The 23,474-nt window shown below is 36.1% G+C and overlaps 2 protein-coding genes across 4 annotated transcripts; both read left to right on the plus strand.

Annotated features, from left to right (window-relative positions):
* Window positions 1–1,068: 1,068 nt before the first annotated feature.
* Window positions 1,069–5,058, plus strand: LOC131620586 (protein RMD5 homolog). Of its 2 annotated transcripts, XM_058891714.1 has the most exons (3): window positions 1,181–1,195; window positions 1,667–1,768; window positions 3,706–5,058. In XM_058891714.1, the coding sequence occupies exon 3, from the start codon at window positions 3,724–3,726 to the stop codon at window positions 4,885–4,887; it is 1,164 nt and encodes a 387-aa protein (XP_058747697.1). In that variant the 5' UTR covers window positions 1,181–1,195; window positions 1,667–1,768; window positions 3,706–3,723; the 3' UTR covers window positions 4,888–5,058. The 2 variants fall into 2 exon arrangements, with proteins under 2 accessions (XP_058747696.1, XP_058747697.1); XM_058891713.1 differs by lacking the exon at window positions 1,667–1,768 and having other exon boundaries at window positions 1,069–1,195.
* Window positions 5,059–5,211: 153 nt separating this feature from the next.
* Window positions 5,212–9,326, plus strand: LOC131620587 (uncharacterized). Of its 2 annotated transcripts, XM_058891715.1 has the most exons (3): window positions 5,212–6,170; window positions 6,248–8,801; window positions 8,890–9,326. In XM_058891715.1, exons 2-3 carry the CDS (start codon window positions 8,022–8,024, stop codon window positions 9,031–9,033), a joined length of 924 nt encoding a protein of 307 aa, XP_058747698.1. In that variant the 5' UTR covers window positions 5,212–6,170; window positions 6,248–8,021; the 3' UTR covers window positions 9,034–9,326. The 2 variants fall into 2 exon arrangements, with proteins under 2 accessions (XP_058747698.1, XP_058747699.1); XM_058891716.1 differs by lacking the exon at window positions 5,212–6,170 and having other exon boundaries at window positions 6,221–8,801.
* The last annotated feature ends 14,148 nt before the right edge of the window (window positions 9,327–23,474 follow it).

Below are 23,474 nucleotides of genomic sequence, written 5' to 3' on the forward strand. Positions count from 1 at the left end.
TTATGACGCCCTTCGTTACCTCGATTCTGTAGCCGATGTTAATTTCATTTTGTGTTCGGGGTGAAATGTGTTTTTTAAAGTAGTGACACAAGCAAGAGACTTTTTACAATCTAACTTAGAGATGAAATATTGTTTAAGAGTTACACTTGATAAACAATAAAAGGTGTAAACAAGATAGAACACAAAATACTCTTAAGACTTGAGAATTTCTAGAATGTACAAGTATTAAAAAAATTTAAGTTAAACTTATGCTTTCGATTTGATAGAGTAACATCTCTTTGTTTGTCAATGGTTCGCTTAATTTCTTCAAGTCTTCACCTCCTTATATAAAGAAATATAAAAGAGTCGTTGAAGAAGACTTCTTGCACAAGTGAGTCTTGGAGAAACTTTGATCAGAGACGTTGGGATGTTTCTTCAAATAGTTAATGCATGAAAAAACACTTTTGAAAATTCTTAGCTTCAAAATGAATTATCCATTCCATCCCCGTTGTTTGTGCATATTTTTGATTGGTTCTGCACACGATCAGAAGAAGATAAAATGACCTCTGATTCTGATAGTGACCTTTCAGAGTCAGAATCTTTAGAGTTTGAGTCTTCAGAAGTTGATTTCCTTCAGTGCTTGAGTCATCAGAGTCTAATGCATAGATTTTGATCTTTCAAATTCAAATCTTCAAGCTTCTCTTTAAATGTTCAACTTCAATGTCAGACCTTAACTTGTATCACAAATTTTCAATCTATAATCCTGCACACTTGAACCTACGTTAACATAACTAATTAATATTTAAATATTTTATCATCATCAAAACTTTAAAAATATGATACAAACCAATCTTATTCCAACACACATAACTCCTTTGAATCACATAATCAAATATTATCCCACAATCCACCTAACCCTAATTACAATCCTACAAACACAATAACACAAAGTGAGTAAAAGAAACAAAACTTCTCCAAATATCTTTACAAAATAAATAGAAATTGTGGTTTACGGGTCAAACCAGAAAACAAAACGGGTCTAGGTTAAGTGGGCCGATGGAGCAAAGATAAAGATTAAACAACGGATGAGAGACACGTAATCGTTTCTTCCTTCATAACTCTCTCTCTCTCTCTCTCTCTCTCTCTCTCTCTCTCTCTCTCTCTCTCTAGGATCTTGCCCTAATCTCCCACCACAGATCTGTTCCCTCCATTTTCAGTAAGCCACTCTTCATCTTCATCTTTCTCTTTTTCCCACCAATTTCATTCAATTTCATTATTTTCTTTATCTTGCATTCTTTCTCTAATGATATGTAATCAAATATTGGTTTAGGGTTTTCTTCAATTCAAGTTAATCTGTTTCTTCGCGTTCTTTGATATGATGATGATTTTCGAAATTCTTTTTTCTTCAAATTATTGTATCTGGTAGTATAAATCTACTCTTGTTTGTTGGATTTCATGTTTATTTTTCAACTCTTTTAGTGTTTTTATCAAGATGCACTTGTACTGTTTGATAATTGAGCTGGAACTTGGAATTCGAATTGAACTATTGGTATTTGTTGTTTGCTGAATTTAGTTGTTTTCAAATGGAAGTGTTTATGATAGTTATGGTAATTTGACTAGAGATGATTCAAATGAATCTTTGTATTCATAAAGACATAACTTTTTGTTATTTGAATCTGCTTCTTAGCAATGTGATATGGTTGCTTTGTCCCCCCTTATGATCGTGATTTAGACTATATCACCATCCACCGTTGTCGAAGAGCGTTCTAGCAAATAAAGTTAATTACTGGTATGGTATTGTTGTTCGTTTAGTTCATTTCTATGTTTTTGCTTGGTTAATGACTTAAGGTCCGATTTTGGTTATTCAGTTGTTTAGTCGGTTGGAAGTAATTAGGTTGAGTTAGTTAGGGAATTAGACTCTGACATATCTAACTAAAAGGGATGTGGAGTGAATTAAAGCATTAGGGTAGGGAGGTTGCAGACTTCAACCCTTGATGTTATGTAGAGCTGTAAGTAATCAACAGGATTTTCTCTATTATTGCTTATAAACTTTCAGGGTTGTATTAACTGGTATTAGTACTCTGATCATGGAGCCGTGTGGCATATGTTTTCGAAAATGATTCCATTAATTGAAGTAATTATGAAGCAGAAGTTCAAGCTATCATGGATTGCGATGGCTATGTAAGTAGATCAGGAAATAGGAAAAGGCCTTTCCCAGACATTCCAATCTGCCTCAAGATTAGGAAGTAAAACTAATTTGAAACCAACAAAACTGGTAGGAAAAGAAGTAGGATCAGGAGGAGAGATGGGACTATGGTTATTAAGGAGGAACAAGGTGGAGAAGTAAGAAAAGGGAAGGATCCAAACCTGACCATAGAAGGGGTGAAGGAAGAACTTCGTTTAACACGGGCTGAAAGCAGTCATAAAATGTTGGTGGCTTAAGACAAATGTCTAGTGATGTAACAAGCAATTCGCATAGGATGAATGTCAAGTGATGAGCAAGGAAGGTGGGTTTTAGCAAGCACATGTGCTTGGAATGGTGGGACTTTGCTGCTCAAACGGCTCATTGCCGCTACTCAAATTACTAGACTCAGGCTCTTCCGTAGACAGGGTAGGAACTGCGAGCAAACTGTGCCTGCATGGTTTTTGCTACTCAAGTAACTATTTTTGACCTATTGGGTCTTTCAGATCAAGCCCAAAGTATTGTAAAGAAGAAATGGGGCTTTATAAAATGTGGAGTGATGCAACTTAGCAGCTTGAAACAGGAGGAACTGTAGATGATTCTCTGACATGTTAAACCAAGCCCAAATCATTGGAGTAAATTGGGATAATGTAGCACAAAAATAGAGACTTGTTTTTGTGAAGGGAAGGATAAGCCAAGCCCAAATCGATATAGAGGATAGGGTTGTTTGCTGGGAAAATAATCATCTGTTTTAATGCTAATAGAGTCCACCCAAGTAGCTGTTACTCAGTTATGTAGTTAGTTGTTTTGATCTATAACAAAAAAATAGACTTGTTTTTGAGGAGGAAGGGATAAACCAAGCCCAAATCAATAGAGGATAGGAATGTTGGCTGGGAAAATGATCATCCGATTTCATTTCTAATTGAGTCCACTTAAGTAGCTGTTACTCAATTATTTAGTTAATTGGAATTAATTAGGTTGAGTCAGTTATATGGTCTGCGATGTATCTAACTAAGAGGGAAACTTGCTAGTTATTTTTGAGTGAGTTGGAGCCTTTGGGAAAGGAAGCTGCTGACTCTTGAAATTCGGAAGAGTTATAACCATGCGGCCTTTCCCTATTATTTCTAATAAACTTTCAGGTTTCTACAAATTTTCCTGGCAATGCTGCATGAAACCACATACACTCTGTGGAATGCAGTAGAGGGGGTTTTATTTTGATCTATAATGTTATGATGGCCATGAATTTGGGTCATACTAAAATATATTTTCAAATAAAATGATTATATTTACAATTGCATTATTCATTTTTGTATAGAACTCACGTTCTTAGATGTCTATATGCATCATTTGTTCCATAAACCTATCATAACCATTTTATTGAAACTCTTAACAAACAACTTAACGACGATGTGAGTTCATTTACCATTTGTTTTTCTAATTAAATTACAAGCAGTTTGAGAGGTTAGTCTTAAAAGTTCATTTTATTAATACCATGGACCTTTGCAGGTGTATTGAATATTAACTTACCGCTTTTCAAACTGTAGGTACAGTTAATACTCATCATGGAGCTAAATTCTGTTAAAGATGCTTTTGACCGAGTTACTAAGAAGCAGAAGTTATCCAGTTCTAAGACTCAAGAGTTGCTTGATCAGATCAGACAGGAAATTGAGGGCGCTTTAGAATCGATGCAGTCGGTCAGTAACACTGATCAAGTGCTTGATTATAAAACTGTACTGAATGAGCTGAAGGCCAGTATACTTACAATTGCTCCACTTGGCCAAATGGAAAGTACACAAAAGGAGCTAAATGTAGCACTCAACAAATATGGGAAGCAGGTTGAGAAATGTTTCAATCCTGATATATCCAAAGCTTACAGAAACATCGACATGGATACGTGCACTTTAAATCAAATAATTGCCAACCATTTTTATCGTCAGGGTCTTTTTGATGTTGGGGACCATTTTTTAAGTGCAGTTGGAGAACCTGAATCTGCTGCAATTATGAAATCTCCATTCCTGGAAATGTATCAAATACTCCAAGCCATGCAGAATCAGAACCTGGAGCCAGCACTCAACTGGGCTTCGTCTAATTCTGACAAACTTGCTCAAAGTGGATCTGACATTGTGTTGAAACTTCACTCGATGCAATTTGTAAAAATTCTTCAAAATGGTGGAAGTAGAGATGAAGCCCTTCACTATGCAAGAACTCACCTTTCTCCTTTTGCTAGTAGTCACATTGCTGATGTCCAGAAGCTTATGACTTGTCTTCTGTGGCCTGGAAAGCTTGATAAGTCTCCATACCATGCATTACTTTCCCCATCTAACTGGGATAAGTTGGCCGAGGAACTTAAAAGACAGTTCTGCAATCTTTTGGGACAGTCATACAACAGTCCATTGAGTGTGACCGTAGCAGCAGGGGTCCAGGTTTTGCCAGCTCTCCTTAAATTTATGAATGTCATGGCAGGAAGGAAGCAGGAATGGCAGTCAGCGAACCAATTGCCAGTGCCAATTGAGATGGATGAGGAATTCCAGTTTCATTCTATTTTTGTTTGCCCTGTCTCAAAGGAACAAGCATCCGAGGATAACCCTCCAATGTTGATGTCCTGTGGCCATGTCCTCTGTAAGCAGTCTATCTTGAAAATGTCCAAGAATAGCACAAAAGTGTTTAAGTGCCCGTATTGTCCCTCTGATATCGACGCAGCACAGTGCAGGCAATTAAGTTTGTGATTGCCATGGATTTGTATAAAAATCTCTTGTGTCTTCTGAATTACGTGGTTGTAGTATAGATGTACCTTTGTATGGTGAATGCAGAAGCCAATGGCTACTTGTGATGTGTGTACGTTTAATACACTTTGTAAATATACATTCTTTTGTTTTGTTATGACTTGTGTTCGTGATCAGTTTACCAGTACTCATTTGAATATGGTTTTAGGTACAGTCCATGGTGAGGTCCATAATGATTCCTATGGTTGTTATAAAGAGAAGTTGTTAGACTAGATATGGTGGAAAGGTAGTAAATCTACTCCATGAAATCTGTTCACAGTATCATACCTTTTTCTGGGTATGCAGAGGTTAGAAAATGGTGGCTTTGACTCGATTTTCTGTTAATGCATCCTAGCCAGATTAGTAGGAGCATTATTTATATCTATTGATCGAATAATATTGACCATCTGAAAGAGAAATAATTTATAAATCTACACGATGCGATTGTTAAAGTTTTTCTTAATATTGTTTGTTTGAGAGTTTTAACTTTAAAATGAAAAGTCAATCCTAGTAGTTATTTTTTAAAATTATTTATTTTAAACAGAAAAACTTTACAAGCTTCTTTTAGTGGATGAGATTAAATAAGCAGAAATGTTTTTAGTATAATATTGTATCTAGAATAGAATCATGCTGCTAACCAAACTGTTAATCGAGATATCTTGTTAAAAACATTTCTTATACTAGTTTTTATAGGGTTTTTTTACATCTAATTGTTTGATTTCTTTCTATTAAATCTACTCTTTTTACCACAATATTTATGTGTTCTCTCTACTTAATTAAATCATCTAAGTCTATTTTTTATCATATTTTCGGTTATAGGGCCCTAACACCCTCTCTTTAATAATATTATTTTGGGTTAAACCCTATTTTGCCCCCTGCCATTTGGGGAGAATCTCAAAAAGGACCCTGTAAAAAAAAACAGATTACGTTATTGTCAATTCCAGATTCCCTCATTTTAAACCCTTGGTGGATGAGATCCCATAAGTAGCTGACATGGATGTGACACGTTGACAATTCTTATTATTTGGGATATACGTGTCATTTTTTATTATTTTTTTTATTTCAAAAAAAACATTTAACTTATTTAATTATTGAAACAATGTAAATTAAAATCAAATCTCAAAGGAAACTTTCGTTCACCTCCCTGAAACCCTAAAACAGCAAACTTTTATTTGCACCTTCTCCATCGCTTCCTTTCATCGACTATGTTCAACGCATCTTCAAAGGAAAAGTAATAACATTGGAAGGTACGATTATTTCAGTTCTTCTATTGTTCCCGATTTCATTCTTCATGATTATTAATGGTTGTTTTTTCAATTGCAAGAATGACACTGTTCGAAATAATCTTTCACCATGGTGGTGAGTTCGTGCGTGATAACTTCGTATTCTACAGAGGAGGAGATGTAACGATTGTTCATGGGTAAGATTCAGATACTTGGTCATACTACGAAGCAATGAGTTTAGTTTTCCAGTTTGGCTTTGATGGAGGTCGAATCAGAATGTGGAGGAAAATAGAAGGTATTGATGAAAACTTTTTTCACTTGACTGATGATGTTCATGTTACAGAAATTGCAAACCACTCTATCTTGCACAATGTTAAGGGACATATTTGGCTAGAACATTTTGTTGGAGACAACACAAAGCGGGCTGAGAATCCAAATATAGTTGATGTTGGTGAAGTGAGTGACAATGATGACTCTCCAGGGGTAAGGTTTAGGGACAGCGAGGAAGAAAGAGTGAATGATGACAATGAAGGCTTTGTGGTTGTGGAGGTTGAAAGACCAGATGATGGTAATAGGGTTGAAGTGGCAAGTAAGAAGCTTAGGTACAAGTTAAGAGCTAACAAGGATGCATCAACTTTAAGGTCTCCCAAAAAATTAAAGTTGCGTGTTCCTTCAAGGGTGCATGGGGGCAAACCTAGTTCATCAAAGGTTGTAGAGCAAGATGTTGATTATGAGAGTGAAGAGCTTGGTAGTTCTGATCCAGATGTTAGTGACAATGAGAAGATGCCCAAGTATGAGAAGTTTAAAGGAGACTTACTCAACAAAGACTATGAGTTTAAACTAGGTAGGGAGTTTAACTCTCTTATTGAATTTAAAGATGCCATAAGGGAATGGTCTGTTTTAAATGGTAGAGAGATTAGGTTAGTGAAAAATGAAAGTACTAGAGTTAGGGTAGAATGTAGGGGTAAATGTGGATTTACAGCCCTTTGTAGTAAAGTTGGTGACAAACACGCTTTTCAATTAAAAACTTAGGTGGGGACCCATACTTGCGCTAGGGTTTTAAATAACAAGTCAGCAAATTCTAAGTGGGTGTCTAAAGTTGTGGTAGAGAAGAGGCATCAAAGTGGCAAGGTCAAAATATTAGATCTGATGGCAGAACTAAGGAGCAAATATTCAGTTGGGATTTTTAAGGGAAGGGCATGGAGAGCTAAACACATGGCTGAAAAAATAATTGAAGGATATTCTTCTAAGCAGTATTCCATGTTATACAATTATGCTGCAGAGCTTAAGAAGCAAAATGATGGAAATACTGTAAAGATATCTGTGGAGCGGCCAATTCCCACACTACCACCAAGGTTTGGTAGTTTCTATTTTTGCTTTGATGGCTGCAAGAAGGGTTTCCTCCATGGTTGCAAACCATTTATTGGTGTAGATGGCTGCCCATTAAAGACCCAGTATGATGGCCATTTGCTTATTGCTGTGGCTAGAGATCCAAATGATCAATACTTTCCTCTAGCATTTGGTGTTGTGGAGACAAAGACAAAGGAATGCTGGAGATGGTTCTTGCAACTCCTGATGGAAGACATTGGACAACATAGAAGATACGTTTTCATATCTGACCAACAAAAGGTATGATTTTTCTTGTGACATATATATTTGATTTTTCTTGTCATGTTTTTGTAGACTTATTCTGGTTGCTCATTGTCATAGGGATTTGTGGCTGTATTTGAAGAGATGTTTGAGTTAATAGAGCATAAAGTATGTCTAAGGCATTCGTATGCCAACTTCAAAAAGAAATTTGGTGGAGGCAGTGCAATTAGGGATCTGATGATGGGAGCAGCAAAAGCAACCAATCTATAAGCTTGGGAGAAGAAGATGTCTGAGTTAAGGCAACTAGATCCAAAGGCTTGGGAATGGCTAGTAGGTGTTCCAACCAAACTATGGTGTAAGCATGCTTTTAGCTATTATCCAAAATGTGATGTCCTGATGAATAATCTTAGTGAGTCTTTTAATAGTACCATATTAAAGGCTAGGGATAAACCAATTATCACTATGTGTGAATGGATTAGGAATTATCTTATGAATAGGGTTGCAGTTAGTTTGACTAAGTTAGATAAGTGGAAACATAAGATTATGCCTATGCCTAGGAAAATAATGGACAAAGAAATTGTAATGAGTGGTAATTGGATTCCTACTTGGTGTCAAAACTTGATATGGCAGGTTAACCACACATTTGATGGGCACCAATTCATTGTAGATTTAGGTAAAAAAACATGCACATGTTGTTTTTGGGAACTTGTGGGCATTCCATGTAGGCATGCCATAGCTGCCATGAGTTATCAAAACTTGGATCCAGAATTATATGTGGATGATTGCTATAGTAGGGAAACATACACTAAATGTTACTCATATAGTGTGAGTCCCACTAATGGCATGGATATGTGGCCTACTATTGATAATGAGGAGATGCTTCCACCTTCATACAAGAAAGGTCCAGGTAGACCCAGAAAACTTAGGATTAGAGAGCATGATGAAAATGGATCTAGAATGAGAAGGGCAGCTGTTAACTATAGGTGCACCAGATGTGACAACATTGGACATAACTCCAGGAAATGTAAAGCTGGAGAACAAAATCCTGCAACTTTAAAGAGAAAGGTGTGTGCTTAAACTGTATGTGATTTACATGTACATTGTTTCATACATTCTACATGTAGTAATGTTTGCTGATTTTGTTGTGTCACAGAGAAAGGCACCAAGGAAAGCTGCTTCAACAAGCAATGTGGGTGACACTGATACAACAGAGGATTACTTTGAGGGGGAAATTGATGCAACCGTTGAAGCAATGGTGGCATTAGTAGAAGCTGACTTAGCAACTCAAGCATCATAGATAGTGAATCGAAGTCCTACCATCAAGTTTCCATCCAAGAACAAGAAAAAGAAAAAGAAAGTTTGCTCTAAGAAGAAATGAAGTTGATCCATGTTGTGTCGTGTTTTGTAATTCTGAATGTTGTGTTCTGAATGGTTGTGTAATGGCATTTTGGGTAATGGTTGTGTAATTCTGAATCCTGAATTTAGTACAATGGTTTTTTGGGTTTAGTACAATGGTTTTTTGGGTTTAGTACAATGGTTATAATCCTGAATGTTATGTAATTCTGAATGTTACAATTTCAAGTGCAGTTTCAAGGGCAATTTGTTGCAATTTTTGGGTTACAATTCTGAATGTTATGTAATTCTAAAGTTGTGCAATTTGTGCCATTTCAGTTTACAATTTCAAGTGCAATTTGTTACAATTTTTGGGTTACAATTCTGAATGTTATGTAATTCTAAAGTTGTGCAATTTGTGCCATTTCAGTTTACAATTTCAAGTGCAATTAGAGTGCCATTTCAGTTTACAATTTCAGTGCAATTAGAGTGACATTTCAATAAGAGTACAACTCAATTCATTTCAATAAGAGTACAACTCAATTCATTTCAATAATACCACAACTGATACAACTCAATTCAAGTCAATAAGGGTACATAGTGTTCCTACAACAACATCTACTTACTACTAAACAAAATAACAAAAAACAACCAAGATACAATAAGAGTGCAGGTGAGGGCATTAATAATCTTCTGATCTTTTGCAGCCTTCATTTTCAGTTTCTCAATCTTCATCTTGTTCATTGACATCCCAACCTCCCGTACAAAATTCTTCCCAAATTCTGCACCCAAATTCCTCATAACATTTAACATTTGTTCACTTTCAGCTAAACATCCACCTTCAAGTATTCCACTATCAATTTCATCGTTCCATTGAAACCCATTACAATCATCATTCTTCTGAAAAAAATTGAAACACCATTAGGATTAAGAAAAAAGAAATGAAGAAGTAGGGTTATAACCTAAAATCGAACATACCCCCCAATTTTTTACACTTCCAATATTTTCTTCCTGGATTTGATTTCGATTTCGATACAAACATTCGCATAGGTTGGTGGTGCCCGCAGATTGGAGCTTTCCTCCCAGTACTATTAATCTCAGAACTTGCGCTTCGAGCCATTGTTTGAACCTCGTCTGCAGGTTGATGTTGTAGATGAACACTGCGCTGTGTACAAACCCTAGAAACAAAGGAGACAACTTGGAATCAACAAAAACAATTTTATTTGATTTTAATTTAAAAAGTTTTTAAATAAAAATAAGTTAAATTATTTTTGAAATAAAAAAATAATAAAAAATGACACGTATACCCCAAATTAAAAGAATTGTCAACGTGTCACATCCATGTTAGCTAATTTTGGGATCTCATCCACCAAGGGTTTAAAATGAGAGAATCTGGATTTGGCAAGGATGGAATCTGTGTTTTTTTTTACAGGGTCCTTTTTGAGATTCTCCCCAAATGGCAGGGGGCAAAATGACGTTTAACCCTTTTTTATATTTTACCTCAGGTCTTATTTATAAAAAATAAAAAAAAAATTGATTTTTAAATACATTAAATAATTAATATATTTGCATAATATATGAATCAGATACATTAATTAGTTATTTAATGAAATGAAATTGTTTTTGTTGATTTCAAGTTGTCTCCTTTGTTTCTAGGGTTTGTACGCAGCGCAATGTTCATCTACAACATCAACCTGCAGACGAGGTTCAAACAATGGCTCGAAGCGCAAGTTCTGAGATTAATAGTAGTGGGAGGAAAGCTCCAATCTGCGGGCACCACCAACCTATGCGAATGTTTGTGTCGAAATCGAAATCAAACCCAGGAAGAAAATATTAGAAGTGTAAAAAATTGGGGGGTATGTTCGATTTTAGGTTATAACCCTACTTCTTCATTTCTTTTTTCTTAATCCTAATGGTGTTTCAATTTTTTTCAGAAGAATGATGATTGTAATGGGTTTCAATGGAACGATGAAATTGATAGTGGAATACTTGAAGGTGGATGTTTAGCTGAAAGTGAACAAATGTTAGATGTTATGAGGAATTTGGGTGCAGAATTTGGGAAGAATTTTGTACGGGAGGTTGGGATGTCAATGAACAAGATGAAGATTGAGAAACTGAAAATGAAGGCTGCAAAAGATCAGAAGATTATTAATGCCCTCACCTGCACTCTTATTGTATCTTGGTTGTTTTTTGTTATTTTGTTTAGTAGTAAGTAGATGTTGTTGTAGGAACACTATGTACTCTTATTGACTTGAATTGAGTTGTATCAGTTGTGGTATTATTGAAATGAATTGAGTTGTACTCTTATTGAAATGAATTGAGTTGTACTCTTATTGAAATGTCACTCTAATTGCACTGAAATTGTAAACTGAAATGGCACTCTAATTGCACTTGAAATTGTAAACAGAAATGGCACAAATTGCACAACTTTAGAATTACATAACATTCAGAATTGTAACCCAAAAATTGTAACAAATTGCACTTGAAATTGTAAACTGAAATGGCACAAATTGCACAACTTTAGAATTACATAACATTCAGAATTGTAACCCAAAAATTGTAACAAATTGCCCTTGAAACTGCACTTGAAATTGTAACATTCAGAATTACATAACATTCAGGATTATAACCATTGTACTAAACCCAAAAAACCATTGTACTAAACCCAAAAAACCATTGTACTAAATTCAGGATTCAGAATTACACAACCATTACCCAAAATGCCATTACACAACCATTCAGAACACAACATTCAGAATTACAAAACACGACACAACATGGATCAACTTCATTTCTTCTTAGAGCAAACTTTCTTTTTCTTTTTCTTGTTCTTGGATGGAAACTTGATGGTAGGACTTCGATTCACTATCTATGATGCTTGAGTTGCTAAGTCAGCTTCTACTGATGCCACCATTGCTTCAACTATTGCATCAATTTCCCCCTCAAAGTAATCCTCTGCTGTATCAGTGTCACCCACATTGCTTGTTGAAGCAGCTTTCCTTGGTGCCTTTCTCTGTGACACAACAAAATCAGCAAACATTACTACATGTAGAATGTATGAAACAATGTACATGTAAATCACATACAGTTTAAGCACACACCTTTCTCTTTAAAGCTGCGGGATTTTGTTCTCCAGCTTTACATTTCCTGGAGTTATGTCCAATGCTGTCACATATGGTGGACTTATAGTTAACACCTGCCCTTCTCATTCTAGATCCATTTTCATCATGCTCTCTAATCCTAAGTTTTCTGGGTCCACCTGGACCTTTCTTGTATGAAGGTGGAAGCATCTCCTCACTATCAATAGTAGGCCACATATCCATGCCATTAGGGGGACTCACACTATATGAGTAACATTTAGTGTATGTTTCCCTACTATAGAGATCATCCACATATGATTCTGGATCCAAGTTTTGATAACTCATGGCAGCTATGGCATGCCTACATGGAATGCCCACAAGTTCCCAAAAACAACATGTGCGTGTTTTTTTACCTAATTTACAATGAATTGGTGCCCATCAAATGTGTGGTTAACCTGCCATATCAAGTTTTGACACCAAGTAGGAATCCAATTACCACTCATTACAATTTCTTTGTCCATTCTTTTCCTAGGCATAGGCATAATCTTATGTTTCCACTTATCTAACTTAGTCAAACTAACTGCAACCCTATTCATAAGATAATTCCTAATCCATTCACACATAGTGATAATTGGTTTATCCCTAGCCTTTAATATGGTACTATTAAAAGACTCACTAAGATTATTCATCAGGACATCACATTTTGGATAATAGCTAAAAGCATGCTTACACCATAGTTTGGTCGGAACACCTACTAGCCATTTCCAAGCCTTTGGATCAAGTTTCCTTAACTCAGACATCTTCTTCTCCCAAGCTTGTAGATAGGTTGCTTTTGCTGCTCCCATCATCAGATCCCTAATTGCACTGCCTCCACCAAATTTCTTTTTGAAGTTGGCATACAAATGCCTTAGACATACTTTATGCTTTATTAACTCAAACATCTCTTCAAATACAACCACAAGTCCATATGAAAATGAGCAACCAGAATAAGTCTACAAAAACATGACAAGAAAAATCAAATATACATGTCACAAGAAAAATCATACCTTTTGTTGGTCAGATATGAAAACGTATCTTCTATGTTGTCCAATGTCTTCCATCAGGAGTTGCAAGAACCATCTCCAGCATTCCTTTGTCTCTATCTCCACAACACCAAATGCTAGAGGAAAGTATTGATCATTTGGATCTCTAGCCACAACAATAAGCAACTGGCCACCATACTGGGTCTTCAATGGGCAGCCATCTACACCAATAAATGGTCTGTAACCATGGAGGAAACCCTTCTTGCAGCCATCAAAGCAAAAATAGAAACTACCAAACCTTGGTGGTAGTGTGGGAATTGACCGCTCCACAGATATCTTTACAGTATTCCCATTGTAACACCCTTCTAAACCCCGCGGAAATTAATAAATTAATTCAGAGTAAAACATGAAAACAAGGGTGCCACAATTCAATTTAAATCAATTATCATAAATCGATTGTCATGCTTCACTTAGGGACAGAATCATCAATTTAACAAAATCATGTTTCTACACAACGGAACATTAATCAACAGATAAGCATAACATCATCTATGCAATATCTCACAAAATTAATCCGATAACAACAAAATAGAGTATCATCATAAACTCTAAACTAGCGTTCCCCCAGTGTTACAATATCAGAGCATGACACCGACGCTATACTTAAACAAACTGGCCTATGAGCTATCCTCACCAAAGCCAAAGTCGCTACTCGCCAATCTGAAAATGTCAACAGTAAGGGTGAGTCTCATTCAAATTAACAAATGTTATTGAGTCATAAATAATAACACAGCATAGTTACATCATTCACCCAATTGTTTCATAAACAGACATTCAGACAAGTTTCACCATCACAAAATAATCAACCAACACATCGTCAAATATTTATAACACTGGAATACATCCAATCATGTTATAAAAGTCATGCATATGAATGCAACTGACACTATGCATGTGGTACCAACATCATCAAATGGGAATAACCCATGACCGATCCAACATCATTAAGATACGGCCCTGCCAGCACAGATTCCACACAATGGGAATCATGCCCTTCACTGATCCAACACACCCTTATGGATACAGCATCATCAATGAACATGAATGAATGCAAACATATATGAACATACTTATACCATCGTCAAGTCTATGAGTAACATCATCAAATACTCATTTCATCATCATCATCATCAACATCATCATCATCATCAAAGTATGTTTATATACATTAGCATTATTCAAATACAATCAATCATCATCATCATCATCAATAAGGAAGAACATACATGTATCCACATCATTCTAAAACAAAGCAATCATCATCATATAATTCTCAACAAATCATCACATCATAATGTTTTTCAAAACAACATCTTATATTGACACATTTCATCATATATGTCAACAATACGTCATCCATCCAACAAACAAGATATTCACATCACACTCACATCATCACAAAACTATCTCATAAGATTCATCATACCAACAAACAATTACCACAGGAATCATGTTTAGACATAGCTTGTATTGTTACATCTCATCATATATGTCCACAACACAACATTCATCAAAACAGGAAAAATTATGACTTAAAAATAATCTCGAGCTACTTCTCATTTTATTATTATAACACAAAGAATATTTCATAAGCTTCATCCTGCTCGAAACGGCACTCAAAACAGACCAACGGTTCAAAAGATACGCATCTTTACATTTTTCAAAGAAAACAATCATCGCTACAGTACGCGGCGCCACACTCAGTCCGCAGCGCGCAACGAATAGAAAACACGCTTTCGCGGCGCAAACAAAGGTTCGCGGCGCGAAACGAGAAAAGAACTACGCCTTCGCGGCGCCAACCTACCTCCGCGGCGCGAACTGGCAAAAATCAGAGATCTCAATCGCAATTGACATCATACGAACCTGAATCCCAAATTCTTCAACGTCGACCAAATCGATTCAAATTGATCAAACACCACGAAACAGCCACACAACATATATCATACACACATATAACATATATTATGCATCATCAACCATCATACAACATCAATTCATGGAATTCATCAAAACGGATAATTATCAACAAACATCCCCAAAATCCCAACTCTATCATACGACTCAATTGACATGAAATAATATATCTATACCAGTCCTATTATCCATAACCCGATAATAGATGTTAATCGGAAGAGTCCCCCCTTACCTTAGCGAAGAATCTGGACTTTTCCCCTTCTTCTTCATCAAACCCGTAAGCCCTTTTCCCTCAAATTCAGCAAGAATCTCCCATCTTCAAACTCGCTTATATCCCTCATCGAGAACCTCCCTGACACGAATTAATATATCAAATCGAAGGAAATTTCGTGTAGAATCTGAATCTTCGAGAATTACCTGATTTGGAGTTACGAGCCGAGAGTTATGACCCATTTTGTGAAGGCTGCACCATGAATACGAAAATGGCTTTTGTATATGAGTTCTTCTTCTCTCCCTCTTAGGTCTTTCTCCTCCCTTTCTCAATTTTCTCTTATTTTCTTGTTTTATCAAAACATAACATAATTTAGTAATGGGCTTCTTCACACTAACACCCCCACATTACTAACTCCACCAATGGCCCAACACTACATTTTATTATTTCTTCCCCACATAATTCCAATAAAATACAATTTCAAATTAATTAATTTAAAACTTAATTAAATTAATTAAATAATAAATTTTGGGATGTTACAACTCTCCCCCACTAAAAGAGTTTTCGTCCTCGAAAACATCCTTCAATCAAAGAGTTCCGGATAGGAGTCTTTCATCTGGCTCTCCGGTTCCCAAGTAACATTTCCATCAGTCAATCCTCAAAATCCATCGGACATAACCAACCGGAAACACATCTCACACATTCAATCTCAGCTCTTACGCCGCATTTGACTACCCAAAGGTGTACTACTCGTTATACCTCTAAAAGGTTAATAACAATAGAACATTGAGACACAACCCATTCAATACGCCCAATAACTGAATAATATAATTACGCAACCATGGTATGATCACAATGATCAACACTGCAGTAATGCATTCTATCTACCAAACATACCAACCTTAGACACACCTTTTCATCTGAGTGATAATGTAATACTTACATTTTCACCAACCGCTTCCTTCAAGAAACTCAATACTCATATTCCTTTACCATTGAATTCCAATTATCTGACTCTTCTTAAGTCACACCATCAATTATCCAACACTTTACATCCTGCTTTCACTACACTACTCTGATTACTCATTACAGTCATCTATACCAATTAGATTTCTGAGTTATACCCAACTCTGGTCCTCTTTACTCATTCGTTCAAGAATCATTCTTTACCATCCATGGTATTAGTCAACTACTCATCAATACTTACTCGCACTCAAAAACAAATTCCTGAGTTACTACATCTATTGAACATTCCAACCATCGGAATGAGTGTACACAAGTAGTTATAATCATACTCATCAGCCTGGATATACCATTGCTTAATAATAGCTCAAACTGAATCTCACTCTTCTTTAAGAATTAAATCAACTTCGTCCTTCATAGAGTATAATTCTTCATTATATCTGGAATCCACAATATCACCTTATCAACGAAACAAAATTATTATAACATCATATAGTATCAACTCGTCATCTTAACTTTTCCAAATACATACCCGTTAACTACGTACAACCATAATAACATGTTCGTCTTCTCGAAATTATTCAAAAGAGTTCTAATTCTTCGATACGACATCGTTACCTCCACTAGATTTTGAATCCAACATATAGATCAATGCATATTCTCTATATAGGCTTCCGACATATTAATTCCTCACTGTCCACGAATAGTACTTGCACACTACTCCACATTACACTTTCGCTGCGCGACTCTGATTACCCGTCTTAAGTCATCATCCAATATATTGCACTCTTTCATATTCACTTCTTCATAAGTTCACACAACATGGTGAGTGATTATTCTCACGGGTTAGTATTCATCACATCTTAAACCATTAAGGTAACAAAACAAGCTCATCCTATCTATACGATTCCGTCTACTATCAACAAGAGATTAAGGGTGATCAAGTCCTCAATTTGTCAATAGATAGCCGACCATCATATTTAAGCACAAACCGTCGTTACTACATAATAGTGTCCTTTCTGAGTTTGCACTCAAACTCATTAACATCATCATAGTCCAATAATTCACTACGGTGTCCTCCTAGAATATCCTTCTGAAGCTCAAAACATCAGTTAGACAAATCCAATCACTCAACCTCATTACATCGTTTTCGTCGATTCTGAATTCACCGCCTTTACTTTGGTAATTCAAAGTCAACCTATCGATCAACTCAACATCATCTTTTTTACCTTCTCTAATCTCGTCAAGAATACCACTAGTCATCTTCTAGCATACTCAATCTAACACTATTAGGAGTGCCTTCACATACTAACTCAAGTCTCTAAATTGTCCAATTAAATCCAACTCCTTCATCATTAGCACCGACATTTTAAAGACTTCTTACGCAACACAATAGCACAACATTCCTAACTCGTGGTTTTAATCCAAATTCTATTACATCCTTCACGTCCAAATATCATCCCACTCGGAATCTCAACAAAGTCTTCCTCACGTCAACAAATGTTAGAAATTCCCTACAATTCTTCTTTTATACTTATCGTTACTTTGCCATCACAAATACGATTCCAAGGGTTCTAAAGTTTATTCCATCTTTACTACTAATCCTCTTCTCACTAAAATCCATCAGCACTGAAATAATTTTCATTACCAAACATCTCATCGACTTATTCATCAACAACATGTCATACTCAACTTCGTTTCAAATAATCGGTAGTAGGCATCCTATTCAACAAATTTCACGCTTCCTTAACTGAATTCATAACCTCTCCTCATAGGGTCACTCTATTGTATTTATAACTCTTCCATAAATTAGAACACAATCCCTCCTCCTCGTAGGTTCAAACGACACATTAATCCGACACTCGGAACTCAAGATATGAATTTTCCAATCATTGCCCGAAAAATACAACACTGACATCATGCAGCGACACTCTATACGATATATCCAAAACTCCTCAATTGGTAAATTCAATTCTTAAAATTACTCCTCAACAAACCTTCTAATTATTCCTTCGATCCATTCAACACTGACACTGACATCCCGTGCAGTACCAATAAACAAGTCTAGTTATAAGAACAAGAGTAACCGTAACTTCACCTCTTTCCAGCGTCATCCTGTCACAATAAATTATGTTACAGCTGTTGCAACCATTTTTATAACAAAGTTCATCTCGTTAGCTTTCCGACGCTTCAAACGGAACTCAATTCGGATGTCCAGAACTCCAGTTATGAATTTTCGAAGTTCTGCAACTATTCAGCAATTTTCCTGCGTTTTGCTTACGAAAATCTCTCTCCAAAACTCATTCTCTTCAACTCTATCACATTCCAAACAGCCCCTTATCGTATCTCTTCACTTCCAAACATTCTTATGACTTGGGCAACACATCCTATCGCTGAAGTGCGATTTCTGGAACATTACGACAGCAATCCTCTTTGCAAACTTGCAGCTGAATCTCTTCCGAGACGTAAGGCTACTCAACTGACAACTTCGCAGCACACCAGCAAAGCTGACACATCGCAACTTTCCAATTTCCTTCTCTTACAATAACTGTCAATTACCTCTAATCATCTTCCTTCAAGATGTTCCAACTCAATTTCCAGTGAAGTCTTAATTCCAAGTCACCTTCAATTCGGGAAACAACAAACTCCAACAACGCCCGCACTGTTGCCAACAACAGCCTACTGAATCAATCTTCTTACAACTGAAACATAACCGAGAAGCGAAGATTCTCCCCCACTTATTTCAATCCAACACCTGCAATAAACAACCAAGTACCGACAGTGATTCACTCACATGTCGCGTATCAAGGAATAAAATGCCGACAATATACAACTGTCGCGCAACTCAACTGACTCAACAATTGGCCGGACGGACCGACCTGCTCTGATACCACTATTGTAACACCCTTCTAAACCCCGCGGAAATTAATAAATTAATTCAGAGTAAAACATGAAAACAAGGGTGCCACAATTCAATTTAAAACAATTATCATAAATCGATTGTCATGCTTCACTTAGGGACAGAATCATCAATTTAACAAAATCATGTTTCTACACAACGGAACATTAATCAACAGATAAGCATAACATCATCTATGCAATATCTCACAAAATTAATCCGATAACAACAAAATAGAGTATCATCATAAACTCTAAACTAGCGTTCCCCCAGTGTTACAATATCAGAGCATGACACCGACGCTATACTTAAACAAACTGGCCTATGAGCTATCCTCACCAAAGCCAAAGTCGCTACTCGCCAATCTGAAAATGTCAACAGTAAGGGTGAGTCTCATTCAAATTAACAAATGTTATTGAGTCATAAATAATAACACAGCATAGTTACATCATTCACCCAATTGTTTCATAAACAGACATTCAGACAAGTTTCACCATCACAAAATAATCAACCAACACATCGTCAAATATTTATAACACTGGAATACATCCAATCATGTTATAAAAGTCATGCATATGAATGCAACTGACACTATGCATGTGGTACCAACATCATCAAATGGGAATAACCCATGACCGATCCAACATCATTAAGATACGGCCCTGCCAGCACAGATTCCACACAATGGGAATCATGCCCTTCACTGATCCAACACACCCTTATGGATACAACATCATCAATGAACATGAATGAATGCAAACATATATGAACATACTTATACCATCGTCAAGTCTATGAGTAACATCATCAAATACTCATTTCATCATCATCATCATCATCAACATCATCATCATCATCAAAGTATGTTTATATACATTAGCATTATTCAAATACAATCAATCATCATCATCATCATCAATAAGGAAGAACATACATGTATCCACATCATTCTAAAACAAAGCAATCATCATCATATAATTCTCAACAAATCATCACATCATAATGTTTTTCAAAACAACATCTTATATTGACACATTTCATCATATATGTCAACAATACGTCATCCATCCAACAAACAAGATATTCACATCACACTCACATCATCACAAAACTATCTCATAAGATTCATCATACCAACAAACAATTACCACAGGAATCATGTTTAGACATAGCTTGTATTGTTACATCTCATCATATATGTCCACAACACAACATTCATCAAAACAGGAAAAATTATGACTTAAAAATAATCTCGAGCTACTGCTCATTTTATTATTATAACACAAAGAATATTTCATAAGCTTCATCCTGCTCGAAACGGCACTCAAAACAGACCAACGGTTCAAAAGATACGCATCTTTACATTTTTCAAAGAAAACAATCATCGCTACAGTACGCGGCGCCACACTCAGTCCGCAGCGCGCAACGAATAGAAAACACGCTTTCGCGGCGCAAACAAAGGTTCGCGGCGCGAAACGAGAAAAGAACTACGCCTTCGCGGCGCCAACCTACCTCCGCGGCGCGAACTGGCAAAAATCAGAGATCTCAATCGCAATTGACATCATACGAACCTGAATCCCAAATTCTTCAACGTCGACCAAATCGATTCAAATTGATCAAACACCACGAAACAGCCACACAACATATATCATACACACATATAACATATATTATGCATCATCAACCATCATACAACATCAATTCATGGAATTCATCAAAACGGATAATTATCAACAAACATCCCCAAAATCCCAACTCTATCATACGACTCAATTGACATGAAATAATATATCTATATCAGTCCTATTATCCATAACCCGATAATAGATGTTAATCGGAAGAGTCCCCCCTTACCTTAGCCAAGAATCTGGACTTTTCCCCTTCTTCTTCATCAAACCCGTAAGCCCTTTTCCCTCAAATTCAGCAAGAATCTCCCATCTTCAAACTCGCTTATATCCCTCATCGAGAACCTCCCTGACACGAATTAATATATCAAATCGAAGGAAATTTCGTGTAGAATCTGAATCTTCGAGAATTACCTGATTTGGAGTTACGAGCCGAGAGTTATGACCCATTTTGTGAAGGCTGCACCATGAATACGAAAATGGCTTTTGTATATGAGTTCTTCTTCTCTCCCTCTTAGGTCTTTCTCCTCCCTTTCTCAATTTTCTCTTATTTTCTTGTTTTATCAAAACATAACATAATTTAGTAATGGGCTTCTTCACACTAACACCCCCACATTACTAACTCCACCAATGGCCCAACACTACATTTTATTATTTCTTCCCCACATAATTCCAATAAAATACAATTTCAAATTAATTAATTTAAAACTTAATTGAATTAATTAAATAATAAATTTTGGGATGTTACACCCATCATTTTGCTTCTTAAGCTCTGCAGCATAATTGTATAACATGGAATACTGCTTAGAAGAATCTCCTTCAATTATTTTTTCAGCCATGTGTTTAGCTCTCCATGCCCTTCCCTTAGAAATCCTAACTGAATATTTGCTCCTTAGTTCTGCCATCAGATCTGATACTTTGACCTTGCCACTTTGATGCCTCTTTTCTACCACAACTTTAGACACCCACTTAGAATTTGCTGACTTGTTATTTAAAACCCTAGCACAAGTATGGGTCCCCCACCCAAGTTTTTAATTGAAAAGTGTGTTTGTCACCAACTTTACTACAAAGGGCTGTAAATCCACATTTACCCCTACATTCTACCCTAACTCTAGTACTTTCATTTTTCACAAACCTAATCTCTCTACCATTTAAAATAGACCATTCCCTTATGGCATCTTTAAATTCAACAAGAGAGTTAAACTCCATATCTAGTTTGAACTCATAGTCTTTGTTGAGTAAGTCTCCTTTAAACTTCTCATACTTGGGCATCTTCTCATTGTCACTAACATCTGGATCAGAACTACTAAGCTCTTCACTCTCATAATCAACATCTTGCTCTACAACCTTTGATGAACTAGGTTTGCCCCCATGCACCCTTGAAGGAACACGCAACTTTATTTTTTTGGGAGACCTTAAAGTTGATGCATCCTTGTTAGCTCTTAACTTGTACCTAAGCTTCTTACTTGCCACTTCAACCCTAATACCATCACCTGGTCTTTCAACCTCCACAACCACAAAGCCTTCATTGTCATCATTCACTCTTTCTTCCTCGCTGTCCCTAAACCTTACCCCTGGAGAGTCATCATCTCCATTCACTTCACCAACATCAACTATATTTGGATTCTCAGCCCGCTTTGTGTTGTCTCCAACAAAATGTTCTAGCCAAATATGTCCCTCAACATTGTGCAAGATAGAGTGGTTTGCAATTTCTGTAACATGAACATCATCAGTCAAGTGAAAAAAGTTTTCATCAATACCTTTTGTTTTCCTCCACATCGACCTCCATCAAAGCCAAACTGGAGAACTAAACTCATTGCTTCGTAGTATGACCAAGTATCTGAATCTTGCCCATGAACAATCATTACATCTCCTCTTCTGTAGAATACGAAGTTATCACGCACAAACTCACCACCATGGTGAAAGATTATTTCGAACAATGTCATTCTTGCAATTGAAAAAACAACCATTAATAATCATGAAGAATGGAATCGGGAACAATATATGAACTGAAATAATTGTACCTTACAACTGTTGTTACTTTTCCTTTGAAGATGCGTTGAACATAGACGATGAAGGGAAGCGATGGAGAAGATGCAAATGAAAGTTTGTTGTTTTAGGGTTTCGGGGGGTGAACGAAAGTTTCCTTTGAGATTTGATTTTAATTTACATTGTTTCAATAATTAAATAAGTTAAATGTTTTTTTTTGAAATAAAAAAATAATAAAAAGTGACACGTATACCCTAAATAATAAGAATTGCCAATGTGTCACATCCATGTCAGCTACTTACGGGATCTCATCCACCAAGGGTTTAAAATGAGGGAATATGGAATTGGCAAGAACGTAATCTATGTTTTTTTTTACATAGTCCTTTTTGAGATTCTCTCCAAATAACATGGGACAAAATAGGGTTTAACTCTATAAAAAATGACACAAGATTGAATGATGATTTCTCATTCAATCGAACTCAAGTATTGATATTTTTAATACATAGTTTTTCATATTCCTAATAAGATAGATATAGATAGTAGCTTATAACTTTACTAAGTAAGGCAAAACTAAAACAATAATGCAGATTTTAAGGACGTGTCATGACAAGAAAGTAAGGAAGATAATACTATAATAATAATA

This window comes from Vicia villosa, linkage group LG7 (assembly GCF_029867415.1).
Source record: "Vicia villosa cultivar HV-30 ecotype Madison, WI linkage group LG7, Vvil1.0, whole genome shotgun sequence".
Lineage (NCBI taxonomy): Eukaryota > Viridiplantae > Streptophyta > Magnoliopsida > Fabales > Fabaceae > Vicia > Vicia villosa.

What these genes read in the sequence shown, in the direction of transcription:
- LOC131620587 (XM_058891715.1), top strand. Translation starts at nt 8,022, where the DNA reads ATGTCTGAGTTAAGGCAACTAGATCCAAAGGCTTGGGAATGGCTAGTA. An exon ending in CTGCAACTTTAAAGAGAAAG is followed by an intron (nt 8,802 to 8,889) that starts GTGTGTGCTTAA and finishes GTTGTGTCACAG; the next exon opens with AGAAAGGCACCAAGGAAAGC.
- LOC131620586 (XM_058891713.1), top strand. Translation starts at nt 3,724, where the DNA reads ATGGAGCTAAATTCTGTTAAAGATGCTTTTGACCGAGTTACTAAGAAG.